Source organism: Urocitellus parryii, chromosome X (genome assembly GCF_045843805.1).
Source record: "Urocitellus parryii isolate mUroPar1 chromosome X, mUroPar1.hap1, whole genome shotgun sequence".
NCBI lineage: Eukaryota > Metazoa > Chordata > Mammalia > Rodentia > Sciuridae > Urocitellus > Urocitellus parryii.
The window spans coordinates 102,285,498-102,299,597 of NC_135547.1; the positions used below are offsets into that span (position 1 = coordinate 102,285,498).

The 14,100-nt window shown below is 35.4% G+C and overlaps 1 protein-coding gene across 1 annotated transcript in view; it reads right to left on the reverse strand.

Moving 5' to 3' along the window:
• The window catches only part of Cfap47 (cilia and flagella associated protein 47), a 416,223-nt gene that overhangs the window by 154,770 nt on the left and 247,353 nt on the right, over positions 1–14,100 (reverse strand). The window contains 1 exon segment of the mRNA XM_077793662.1: positions 11,586–11,760. Within this exon segment, the coding sequence (XP_077649788.1) occupies positions 11,586–11,760 (175 nt within the window).

Genomic DNA, 14,100 nt, shown 5'->3' on the forward strand with positions numbered 1-14,100 from the left:
TTTTATCTCATAGTTTTGGGTTATCCCAAATTTCAATATTCATACTTCATTTAAAAATATTTTAAAATAGTTCAACCCTGGCTGCCCCAAATCTAAGAACCTTACATGTCTATAATGACAATAAATCCTTCCTTATATAGTTGTCTAGTAATTGAGTTTAGTTCATTTTTATAACAACTGAATTATTCATTCTATAGTCAGTGCTCATGGGATTTATCCACATTTACTGATTATTTTATTAACTAATGTGCTTAGATTCTAAACTACTCTGAATTCAATTTAATTTAACTATAAGTAGATCTTAAATTTGTTGCTAGCAAATTACTTCGAGTTTTAAGTTGTCTCAATTTCTTTGTTAGGTTGCAATGGTTAGGTTTCATCCTGACTCTTGAATGATATTTTACTAGAATATAAAATGCTATACTGACAGTTCATTTGCATCAGCACCATAGATATACAATCTTTTGGTTTCTAATGTTACTGTTGGTAATTCTGGCTGCAGCATAATTTTTGTTCCTTTGCAAAATGGTCTGTTCTTTTCCTCCTATTACTTCTCAGAATTTCTCTTGTCTTTGCTATTCTATTATCTCACTATACAACCTTATCTGTATGAATTTAGGTGTCAATCTATTGTCTTCTGACATCCTAAAAATATTTCTGCCACTTCTTTTCTCTTTTGCTCCTAGAAATAGAGATTTGTCATTCCTAAATGTTCACTCCTACATGTCTTATTCTCCTTTCATTTTCCAGTAATCTCTTAGACATAAATGTGGAGATAGTTGAATGTACATCCCTTGGACCAATTTCCTCCATCTAACAAGTATCCATCTATTAAATGTAGATCAGATATATCCAATTGCAATTTTCTAATAATTCAGAGGAAAATTTCCACCATGGAAAATCTCTTTATCTTCTGGTTAATTGACAACTTTATTTCTACCAAAAACATGCACCATAACTCACTTGAATGCTTCCTATCTCTGCCACCACCATCACTACCAGGTCTACAAGTCAAAGACTGTACAGCCTTGATAGGATAATATTCCTCTACATTTTCCCCCTAATGGTTGTACTTATTGAGTCCAGGGGGGTTTGTTTCCTCAGGAGGAATGCAAAAGAGAAACGTCAATAGAGTGCCACAGTAATACACAAAGCAAGACTCATTCCACATTCATTCATTAGAAAAAAAAACATTTTAAACACCTACTATGTGCTAGGAGGTATGCAATTAGGAGGCAGATTCTTGACTTTCTAGTAGGTGCAAATAATACATTTTTGAGGAAAAAGATGATCATGGGGTAGACTGTTTCCTCTTTATACCTAAATTATGTTTTAATTGGGCTTGAGTTGACAGAGGCCATTAAATGTGTTTTTCAATCTGGCCACATCAGCTTAGTAATTAGGGGGAATTCCTCATAGGATTCATATAAATAGCTGGCTGCTATCTTTCCTTTCCATTGCTGTTTAATATTTGAATTTCTGAATGTATTCATGGATCATTTAATGGAAAATTAAGAGAGAGCCTATCAAGGAGTGCTAGCATGCCAGCATTCAGTTAAAGTTGTGGGGTTTTTTCATATATAATTTTCTAAGAAGACAAAATTTCCAAAAGAAAAGAACTGAAATAGGATTTCACTTTCTAATTAACCCCTCCATGGGGATAGAAGCAAGGGATTGCTGACAGCAAATTAACTTTGTGCTTTGCATTTTCATTTCTGAATACCATAAACTTTCTCTAATTGTCTTGTATTAAAAATCAACTCTTTTTTGAACAGAGTTGGTTTGTAAGTTCTTGCTGATTGATTTACTAAGTGTGCAAATTAGTTTGAATGAGCTGTAAGCAAGCCAATAAACAGTATGTTCTCTAGGACTTAAACTAGGGGAAAAGGCTTATAAAATTTCTGATTAAATGCTTCTCTAAATGTATTATTGCAGAGCATATGTTCACTGTTGAAGACCTAATAGAAAGATAAACTATTTTCAAGTTCACATTTCTTTTACTTGTGGGCTCTGTGTCCAGAGATTAAAAATGAAAAAAAAAAGTTAAAATGAGTTATTTATCAGACTGAAAATATATTATATTAAAACTAAAATGATAAAGAATATATTCGGTCTTAGAAATAACAATTATGGCACGCCTGTAATCCCAGAGGCTCAGGAGGCTGAGGCAGGACTGCAAGTTCAAAACCCACCTTAGCAACAGCGAGGCACTAAGCAACTCAGTGAGACCCTGTCTGTAAATAAAATACAAAATAGGGCTGGGGATGTGGCTCAGTGGGCAAATGCCCCTGAGTTCCATCCCTAGTACCAAAAAAAAAAAAAAATCATGTTTAAATTGTTATATTAAATTATTTGTCTAAAGATGTATTATTTTAATAATACAAGACACAATATTGTCTTACTGATGGCATGGTATGAAGTAACAGCCTGGAGTGGGTAGAAAATCCAAATGTTAGAACATGATGTAGACTGGCAACTGAATAAGCTATAGACTCTGAACGTGAGAGGACAGATGTTGGGGCTCAAAGAATAATACTACCAGAATAGGATGCTTTTTTAGCATGTTGAGCAACTTGAGCTAAAGAAAATAAAAAGGCCTTAAAAGCACTTTTGCTCCTCTCATTCCAAAAGCAGGGAAGAGCTTTCTCTGGAATTCTCATTTGCATTAAGGGAACACAATTTCCTTCCACCCCACACTGAAATCCCATTTTCTGACTCAGAAAAGAAGACAAATATAACCACACCTGGAGCTGGATGGACTTCTATTATAAGGTAATATCTATCTCTTAGGCTCATTCAAATTCTAAAGATAATCTTTTACAAGCTCATCTCTGTCTTTAGGACTATTCATTCCCCATTCTTTTCTTCCCCAATAGAAAAGGGATATAGAAATTTGTGAACAATATTAAGGGAGTGGGTAATCATACTCCTGTGGTTTTTTTTTCCCTATTTGCATGCTAATAAATTTGTATGCCTTTTCCTCTTCATAATATTTATCAATTTATTCCAATGAACCTGGAGAGGGCAAAGGGAAAAATTTCCTTTTATCCTTTCTCAGATATGGGAAGGCAACCAAGAGAGAAACTTATCAGTTATCACTGGGATAATCAAAAGTAGGAAGTAAGCATATAATCAGGCAGTGGCATAGAGAAAAGAGAAAATAGAAACAGCTGATGTCAAGCCAGTTTCATAGTTAAGAAAGACCTAGGATTTCAAATTGAGTTTGAGGGGGCCTAGGTTTGGCAGGAATAATAAACCAAAATCTGAGAAGGAGCCTGGCAGGAACAAACCAGGATTTAAGAAATAAAGTAGAAACTTATTCCAGGATGCTGAGAAATAAGACAGAGAATGATGCATTATAAGGATGAAGTCATGTAAAAGGGGAGCCAGGGCTATAAGACCTAGCATCAGATTGGTATGCACAACCCTCAAGTATGACACAAGGCTGGTACTAAGCACATATCAGGCTTCAGATTCCACTCCTGAGATGAAAATTGACTTGGGGATTGGGATGGAACTTCTCAATAGGGATGGCAGCAGGAAGGGAAAGAAATTGGAAATTTTCTATATTCAATGCTACTGAAAGTGTACCTAGCGGACTTCTTTAAAATATTAACAATAAGAAAATATTACTGTAAAGGGCTGTGAACTGAAGTTCTCTAAAGCAGCCTCATCTATATTAAAGATGCTATAGAATGAACTGGGCTGACTAGAACATTGTGATTGTGGAGAGATGGAATGTTGTAGGCCAGGAGTCAAAATTACCTTGGGCTCTCTAACTCCCTTTAATAGGCATTTGCTTTCAACCTCTATATCTGTAAAACTCTTGGAATTTATCACTAAGTATAACCAACTCTAGCCTCCACCAACCCTAAAGCTAAGAATGTTATAACATTTGAAACCTATAGAAAAGATTGTTCCATCTTGTTGTGTTGCCCACTTACCAATGTATTTGTGTAATGTATTGATTCATAACATCTTTGGTCTGTGGCTAAAAAGTTCATGTAACACCTTCTAGAACACTCTTTCAAAGCAACTTCAATTTGTGTTTCCAGGCCTAAATCACTCATATTTGGCTCAGAATATTATTCTCTTATTTTCCATTAAAGCATAGTCATTATTTTGCATGGACAGGATACATTTTATGGGTTTTCTCAGATCCCCTTGATTCTAGCAGCCTCAGTCACTTGTCCTATTTCCATGTTCCTCTACCTGGAGATGACCTATATCTTGCATCAGAAGTTACAAAAACAAGCCTTGGCTGCCACTTTACAGTCAGAAAAATCAGCCCCATATGCAGTTTCAGGCTCCTTTTACCATGGTAAGTCATGGAACTTGACACTCCATGGGCCAGGAAGTGCCACCTTGAAGGCTAGAGCAATTTATTAACTCCTCATGGAGTAAAATGTGGCAAAAGGAATAGAAGCAGGACATAAACATGTTGATAAGATTATTTTCCTCCCTTTCTCATATTGATTGCTCAGGAGCACTTTTCATATGGCTTTTCTAGGGATGCATCCTGAGAGACCTGTTGTCTATAATCATGGAAGTAAGTCATGGACATAATGGTAACAGCTCATGTATCAAGCATTTTGTATTTTCTGTTTTTTCCCTTCCTGTTTCTCTTATTTTTCTACTCTCAGTGCCCTGGGTTTTCCCCATCCAAGAAAAACATCATGACCTAATTCTTGCTTCAAGCTTCATTTCTAGGGGACTTAAATTGACCTAATTTATTAACTTAAGAATAAATGGCACTGTGACTTATTATTTTATATAGCATAGAATAATGGAATAGCAATACACAAAAACTTAGTAGTTTTACTCAAAAGGCTTACTCTAATTATTCAGTAGTCTTAGGTGCTTACTTAGAAGACTTTGGAATTGGGTAAGACCTGGAAATACCCAAAATAGCAAAGTGCTCAAATTGTTTTTCAGGAAAAGCCTCCAGATCCTCTCAAGGATAGTTTGGAACCTGCTTTGTAAGAACTGACATGTGCAACCTGATGAGCCATCTCATTATGTCCATGACCTTCTGATGGTACAAGCTTAAAATACCCCCCAATACAACATGATAACTCCCCCCTGGAAAGAATCATGAAATGTGGGAGTAGGCAAGATGACCATTTACACCTGCATAAAGGACATTAAATCATCCCCCTTTAACCATCCAATTAAAAAAACAACTCTTTTCTTTCTTCTTTTTCTTATTTATTTATTTATTTGTTTGTTTATTTATATATTTATTTTTAAATACCAGGGACTGAACCCAGGGGTGGCTTAACCAATGAGCCACATCCCTAGCCTTTTTTATTTTTATTTTTTATTTTGAGACAGGGTCTTGCTAAATTGCTTAGGGCCTTGCTAAATTGCTGAGGCTGGCAATTATCAACTCACAATTCTCCTGCCTCAGCCTCCTGTGTGGCTAGGATTATGGCTCCTTCTTTCCTCTTATAAATTTTCCTCCTACCAACTGATTGGGAAGACAGATTTGAGCTTCTTTTTAGCTCCTGACCTCTTTGCTGGTGGACTGTGCAATAAAGTCTAATCTTTTTGCAAAAATCTGGTACCAAGTATTGGCTTCTCTGTGCATGGGTCAGTAATTCCCTGCTCAGTGTCAATTTCTGGAAACTCAGATAGGACTTTGAGTCCTTTAACTGCCTGTCCTAGACTTTGTGGTCCCTTGATAGTGTGGCTATGACCTGCAGTGGCCAGCTGGACTGATACCAATCTGGAAGCATCAGCTTCCTGAATCTGTTTTCCCACTGTGCCACTGTCAGCCCTCAGCATCAACTTTACTTTTGCAAAAATAAAATAAACTTATCCAGGAGCCAGGCATGGTGGCACATGCTTGTAATCCCAGCGGTTCGGGAGGCTGATTCAGGAGGATTGCAGGTTCAAAGCCAGCCTCAGCAAAGGCAAGGCACTAAGCAACTCAGTGAGACCCTGTCTCTAAATAAAATACAAAATAGGGCTGGGGATGTGGCTCAGTGGTCAAGTTCAATCCCAGTACCAAAAAAAAGAAAAAAGAAAAAGAAAAAGAAAGAAAGAAACTTATCTGGGAAGAAGACATTTCTGGGTGGGTAATGCTACTAGGACAACTGTTCTTTGAACTGCCTTTCTGGTTTAGGGGCATAAACTACAACTCTGGTTTTGACTTTTTTTTTTTTTTTTTTTTTTTTTTTTTTAGTAGCAGGGATTGAACTCAGGGGCACTTAACCACTGAGCCACATTCCCAGCCCCTTTACTTTTTATTTTGAGACAGTCTCAGTAAGTTGGTTAAGGCCTCACTGAGGCTGGCTTTGAACTTATGATCCTTTTGCCTTAGCCTCCCATATAACTGGGATTACAGGCATGTGCCACTGTGCCAGCTTGGTTTTGAGTTTTGGGTGTTGTTATAGGTTAGATATGGAATGTTCCCCCAAAGACTCATATGCTGAAGGCTTAGTCCCTAATGCAGCAATGTTTTGAAGTGAGACTTTTGAGAATTTCTTGGATTAGGAGGGCTCTAACCTCATCAGTGGATTAATCCATTGACAGATTCATAATTGTATGGACTATTGAGATATGGTGGAAACTGTAAGAGGCGGGTCCTAGTTGGAGGTAGTAGGTCACAGGGGCCATGCCCTGGAAGGGATTATCTAGTATCTAGTCCTTAGTCTCTTCCTTTCTTTCTTTCTCCCCCTATCCCTCCCTCTCTCACTCCCCCCCCCATTCCCTCTCCCCCTCCCTCCTGGCTATCACCATTATGTGAGAAGATTTGTTCTGCCATGCCCTTTCACCAGGATGTACTATCTCATCACAGGTCCAGAAACAACAGAGCCAAGAAGACATGGATTGAAACCTCTGAAACTGTGAGACAAAATAAATGTTTCCTCCTCAAAGCTGATTTTCTTAGGTATTTTATTAGTAACAAAAAGCTGGCTAACACAGACAATTAGTTCTACAAGCAGGGTGAAATAATCTTTTGGGGACTCATGGAATAGTTCAGTCACTTGGACTGATCTGGTCTGGTCTGAAAATGCACTCTGGTTTAATGTAATTGTTCATTGTTTTATGTATCCTTTTGCTTATTAGTGTGTTTGTTAGTCTCTGTTTTATTAGTTTGTGTTTGTGATAATTGACTTGATAGACTAAGATATTTGGTGGCTGTGGCATTATCCATTTGAAATTTTTCTATATGAAGATCTTTTGGCCTCCGAAGAAAACAGACAAATGCTCCCTCTGGCTCAATCTGGGCACCTCTAGGTGAATAAAAAGTCTTGACAGAGCTTTCATGGTAACACACCCATGATGTGATGTGATTTTAGAGGGAACCACCTCAGAAGAACTGGGTTGGGGAACTCTAGCAGCTAAACCCAGAGGTACACAGAAGGGAGTGATCAATCTCATTATACTCTGAGCTGCCCCACACCCCTTAATGTTTGGGGGTTTTTGAAACATATGAAAGGCGATGTTCAGTTCATTGGTGACTCTCTGGGAAGGAATCCCCATAAGCAGTATATTATTGACCCAAAATATTTCCTGAGCACCAATTCTTGTTCTGGCCCACTAGATAAGCCTCTTACAAAAATAGATCCTAAAGATAGCTTGGGCAGAATTTAGTTCAAACACATCAAGGTAAACTTTCCCCAGAATTCTGAGGAATTGTTTTGGAGAGATTTCTTGCAGCTGTATCCCTATTGCTGGCAGGAGTTTCTCTGGCACTTTTTAACAAAATTGAGCTCATGGTAATACCTTATGGCTTTTTTCTGGTGTGTTCACTTTCAGTTCTGCACACCTCGTTTATTAGTTTGTTTGATCTGCGTGCCTCATTAAAATTTTTCTTATAAATACATTTAGGATAATTCTTAAACTATAGTTTAGAGTTGACATGTAAGGATTTTTAATTCTATGTTCTGCCTATTTTAAATCTGTTGATTATTCAAGGTTGCTTGGAAGTTTGTTAGTTTAGCCAGTCCTAGCTAAAATGCAAACATCTAAGTGTTAATTCCTAAACTCATTTGAAAGCAAGGAAGGGAAAAAAGATATGAGTTTTTTTGTAAATAATAAGAATACTACTACTAATAATAATAATAAAAACAAGGTGTTATGAGAATTGTTTTAACTGAAACAATTTGTCCCATAGCCTATAAGACTGTCAAGTGAAAATAATTTTTTTAAATATTTATTTATTTATTTGTTATTGGCGGACACAACATCTTTGTTTGTATGTGGTGCTGGAGGATCGAACCCTGGCCGCATGCATGCCAGGCGAGCGTGTTACCGCTGGAGCCACATCCCCAGCCCCATGTGAAAATAATTTAATAAGCTAATCAATCAATAGATGCCTTTTGAATCTATGTATGAAAATATAAATGTGCTTATGAAATAAAATTGCAAAACAATTTTATTTTCCTAAAAATAAAACATAGAGAGTGACTTATACTAAAACCTTCAAGTGTTAGAAGAAAAAAAATAATCAAAGAATGAAAGAATATCATATAAAAATTGTTAATCAGAAATTATGTAGGTAGAAATAAGTGACTGAAAATTATGGAGACAATTGATAAATATAGACATCTAAGATGTCAAGACAGCACTAATAATTTATGAGATAGCATTTTGGCTTGAAAACCAGAGTAGCAAAGCCTTTTTATTGAAATAATATTCCCAAAGTCAAAATTGGGTGAGTCCTCATATGGCTAATCAAATTTCTCTCTCTATGGTTACTGTCAATAAAATTCATTGGCTAGTGACATAGATGGAGTGATACTAAACCACAGAAGAGTAGAAACTGATACTGAAAATGCCAAAGTATATGACTCAAAGATGAACCCTGGAAATACCTTTTTTTATCAAAGTTCTCAAAAGGCGAAAGCCTTCTCTACTGTGTTCACTGCTTTATCTCTGGTTCCTGAACATCACCTGTACATAGTAAACTCTCAATAAATATTTGTTGAATGAAATATCTTATCATCTAATATCTTAGATATATGTTCTGGATATTTAATCTCTCTGAAACATAGAGGTTGAACTAGATCAAAGGCTTTCAAAGTATGTTCATTGGAACTCTGACCCTATGAGAGTCTGCTTTATGAACCACTGCTAAGGGTAAACAGGGGATAGAGGATATCAGTAGATGGAGTCCTAAAGGATTTTCTCTAGTTTTGAACAGAAAAGCTTTATAAACTGAATATTTCATAATATTTGAGCTTGCCTCCCAAAATATTAAATGTGCATGTCCACACATACTCTCAAACATAGCACAAGGTAATTTCTGAGGGTCCATAATGGCCTCATAACCTCCATATATTAGGATTTCTACATTTATTATTGCTTTAGTCAGCTTTTTTGCTGCAGTGACTAAAAGATCCCACCAGAACAATTGTAGAGGAGGAAAAGTTTATTTGGGGGCTCATGATTTCAGAGGTCTCAGTCCATATACAGCCAGCTCCACTCCCCAGGGCTCTAGGTAAGGCTGAATATCATGGCAGAATGAGTGTGGCAGGGGGAAGCAGCTCACATGATGATCAGAAAGCAGAGACACTCTACTCACCAGATACAAAATATATACCCTGAAGCCATGCCTCCCAACACCCACCTCCTCCAGCCACATCTCCAGCCACTTGGTTAATCACATCAAGGGATTAATTCACTAATTGGGTTAAGACTCTCACAACCCAATCATTTATCCTCTGAATCTTCTTGCATTGCCTTACACATGAGCTTTTGGGGGACACCTCACATCCAAACCATAACAATGATTTCATAAATAATTCCAGGTAAATTTAAATAGGTACAAACTGAATTATAAAAGATTGAGAACACTTAAGAATTTCCAGTCAAATTATGCCATGCTGGCTTCAGTGAACTATGATAAGGGGAAAAAAACTAAATTGCATAAGTATTGATATTATTGATGTATCTTCTATGGTTATTAAAATCATCCTCAAAACTTTAGCAATTAAATCACTATGACTAAAAGAATTTGCAAGTGTGTTCTATATCATTCTACAGATATAACCAAAAATTCTATCCATAGTTTCTGAGAGAATCATCACAGTTATAAAAGATATGGTAAAAAGAATAAGAAGTAGTTTCACTTCCAACATTACAGCATGAAGATACCCATGGCCACACTTCCCAGCAAAGTGGAGATATTATAAAAAATAAAATATAAATAAGAACACGTTTGATGTTTCTGTATATTAAAGGAATATAGTTAATGGTCCTTCATTTATTCAAGGAAATACATGAAAACTTGATTAAAAAGAATGACTGTAGTATTTGTACCAACAGGTGCCCCCAATCCTCTCCACTCTTAAATTACAAAGATGGAAATCATTCCAAATGGATCCAAGCAAAAACAAATGATAATCTTTATCATTTCACATGGTAGGAGGTATATACTTCCTCTCATCTTATATACCTGAGCATACTGCTTGACGATTTTTCTCTTTTGCATGCATATCTGCAATCCATATTGTAGTCCTAATTTTTTGTTATTTACTCACAACAGTTTCTTATCAATGAATCCTTCAAAGGGAAGAACGTGAAAATTTTGATCATTTTTCCCAAGGGAATTAATGTTCAATGTAACATTCAATTAGTGGCTAAATAAATAAATGGCTTAGATTGACAATTTTAGTTGTATTTTAAAATAGTCTCAGATTTATCTAGTTCTCTCAAAGGGGATTTAAAAGTTATGAAAATAAGTTACTAATTTAAAATTCTAATAGTACATTGAAAAGTTGGAGTTATTAAAGATAAAAATGTAACATATGATGAGTGGTTTCAAACTATTGGGAAGACAAATTTGCCCTTACAGCTGTGCGGCTGACTCAGGATTTTATTTTTATTTTTTGAATTTGAATGTTTAGACAAGGCATCTATACTCTAGTCAACATAGAATTCATCATTCCTATTGCCTTAGACCAGACATAACCCTTAAATTATCATTACCTGCTTGGCTACTTGGCGTTTGCATTTGGCATCTCAGTTCTCCTAGGAAGGTAAAGTGAACAGATTATCTTATAATTTACAACTTATAACCACCCTTTCAGACGTAGAGATATTTTACAGTCAGCATAAATGCACAGAGTAACAAATAAAATGTGTCTTTTTGAATGCTAAGAATTGAACTTATGGCCTCCCACATGCTCCTACTGAACCCCCACCCCAAATAAAACTGTAATGCAACCAACTTTAGCAAAAAGGTACCTTGGAACCCATAATACTAGAGTTATTCTAGTATTAGCCCTGGTAAGAAATTACATTCTTATTATCTAGCAACTTGAAAGAAACTAAAATTAAAGGAAATTTTAAATAGTTAAACATATTTAGTATCATTTTTTACATCTTATCACTTGCAATGAATCATGTCAGTGTATCAATATTGATAATAAATATGGCTTATACATTCTTGATCACCACAACAGAATAAAAGGGCACCTGGAAACAAATAGTAAATACTTAAGTAATAAAGACCATGGTTTGGATCAAATATAAATTACACATAAATGACACATAATTCACTTTTCATATGTTCTTGCTATTAACATTCCTGGAACAGTGCTAGATAATCCACTCAAGATATTATTGATTACCTGTTGTATCTGAAGGTATAAATCCTTTAGGCTGAGTCAATTTAGCTTGAGTTTCTGAAATCTGAGGTATGTAGATTTTCCTAGGGATATCAAAATGTTCTGGAAGGCTCAGTTCTGTTCTATATAAAATGGACTTAGGCTTCTTCAACTTTGACATATTAAACAGCATAAGAGACTGCAAATAAATGGGAAAGTTGGAATTAAGTCTCTTAAATTTTACCTTCAAAACACACAAAAAAAATAGTATTATGTATTTAGACAATAAATTTGGGAAAAACAAACCAAAGGACAGAATTTTTATTTCTTTAGAGATATTATTATGTAATTGATGGAAGGCAGCACTAACACATTTCACAGAACCAATGTACTTACCTTTTATTGAGACATGGTCAAGGTCCCCTGCTCTAATGCTTTTTTTTTTTAATTTATTTTTTAGTTGTAATACCTTTTTATTTATTTATTTATTTTTATGTGGTGCTGAGGATCCAACGGGCCTTGCACATGCTAGGTGAACGCTCTACTGCTGAGCCACAACCCCAGCCCTACTCTAATGCTTTTAGTGTTGAGGAATTATTTGCCTGGGGAGGAAACCATTCTAAAAGTGAATAGCAATGAAAAAGTTCTTCCCTCCTTGAGTTAGAAACTATGCTGTTTCACATCTACCCATCAGATATAGTTATTATTAACAGTAGAGACTGAGTCCTCCTCTTTCACTAATGATCATTTTGTGATTATATGAAAATATTTAGCTCCACCTTCTCTATAGATATGCAAATATTCTTCATAAATAGGTTTGATATTTTTAGTTCCTTCAACTTTTACTCATATAATGTGGATTACTTCAATTTACTCTCATGCATATACTTCTTTAGACACAGTATTTTCTTTCTTAAAATACAAGAGTGAAGATAAACCCAGCTCTCACAATGTAAGTGAAGTAGGTTACAAGTGATACTTTTAATTAAGTTAAAAATCAACAGGATACATATCATGCAGGACATGTCAAAGGATAGCCAAAAATACATGAGAAAAGTTCTTTATATTTCTAGGAGTTCATAATCTGACAGGAGAAAGAGGAAAAATAAAAGCAAATCTAATATGTAGAATAATTTATTAAATGCCATTATAAATATAAAAAATTTACTGGGTTTTAGGGAGAAAGGAAGACGATAGAACTATATATATATATAATGGAAAGGGATGTCATGGTCAAAATCCACTTCCCTAAACCATTTTTTATTTAAATAAATAGCTTTCAGAAGAATTAATAATGAAAAAATAAATAAATAAATAGATAAAAAGGGAGAAAGACACAGAGCACTATGATAGGCTGAAAGTTGGAAGTGGTCAGTCTTTAAAAATATTTATTCTAATAATGTACTGATAACTAAATAAGTCTTCCTCAATTCACTGTTATATAGAAGTAAACATTTTGGTTTAAGCTGAAGAAAATGATCAGATTCTTCTAAACATAGTACAGATAGGTTAGTCAAGAGAATGTCAAAGCCTCAATCTTTAATACTTCTGAGCCTATCAGACCTTAAAATATAGGTCATCTTTAAAAAATCATCGTTACTTGTTAGAAATCTGTGGTTAGCCTGCATTGATTTTGGCATTCTGACAAATCATCAATACAATGTCAAATAGTCTATTTAAATATATGTAAATGTAGGCATAAAGCTTAAACAACAAGGAAGAAAAATATATAAGTGTATATGATTTGTTAAAGCAGAATCTCACTCATTTTAATAGTGACCAGAAGTAATAGAGGGAGGCTGTTCTCTGATATATAGGGAAAAGTAACAGAGGAAATTCAAAAGCTACAGGGAGCATGCCTCATGAGTTTGGAGCAAGGCGGCCTGTGCTGAAGAAGTGACCCTGGGTCAATGTGCTCCACTGGAGGAGTTGAGATCAGAGAAGGCAGGACTAACCAGGAGGATCATATAGACCATCCTGAGGATGTTAGCTTTTATCTGACAGGAGCTATAATGTCAGAGAGGAGCAACATGAGGAGGTTTGTATTTAGAAGAATCACTTTGGCTTGCCCTTGAGAACAGATTAAACCTTATTTCAATCATAAAAATAGATTGTACCATATTTCAAGCTATAAGAATAGAGTCTGTAATAATAGTACCAGTAGTGATAATAATCATAATCATCACAACAGTATTCATAAAGAGAACACTTACTATATATCAGGCAATATACTAAGTATTTCACATATACACCTCAGTTTTCATAAATTACCAACATCTCTATATTAAAAATATACAAATGGAGGTTTGAGGAGATTTAAGTAACCAGGCCATGGTTACAGAGCTGGCAGTGTAATTCTCAGCCTGGTAATCTAACATCAGACATGATCCTCTTTGGATGTGCAGCATAATATCCTTGGCAACTTGTAGAACATGTCTCCATTTATCCCCTTCCAGAAATTTGTATTTAATTGTTCTGGAGTGGGGCCTAGATGCTGGTGCTATTTAAAGTTCTCCAAAGCAGTCTAATAAATCCAGCC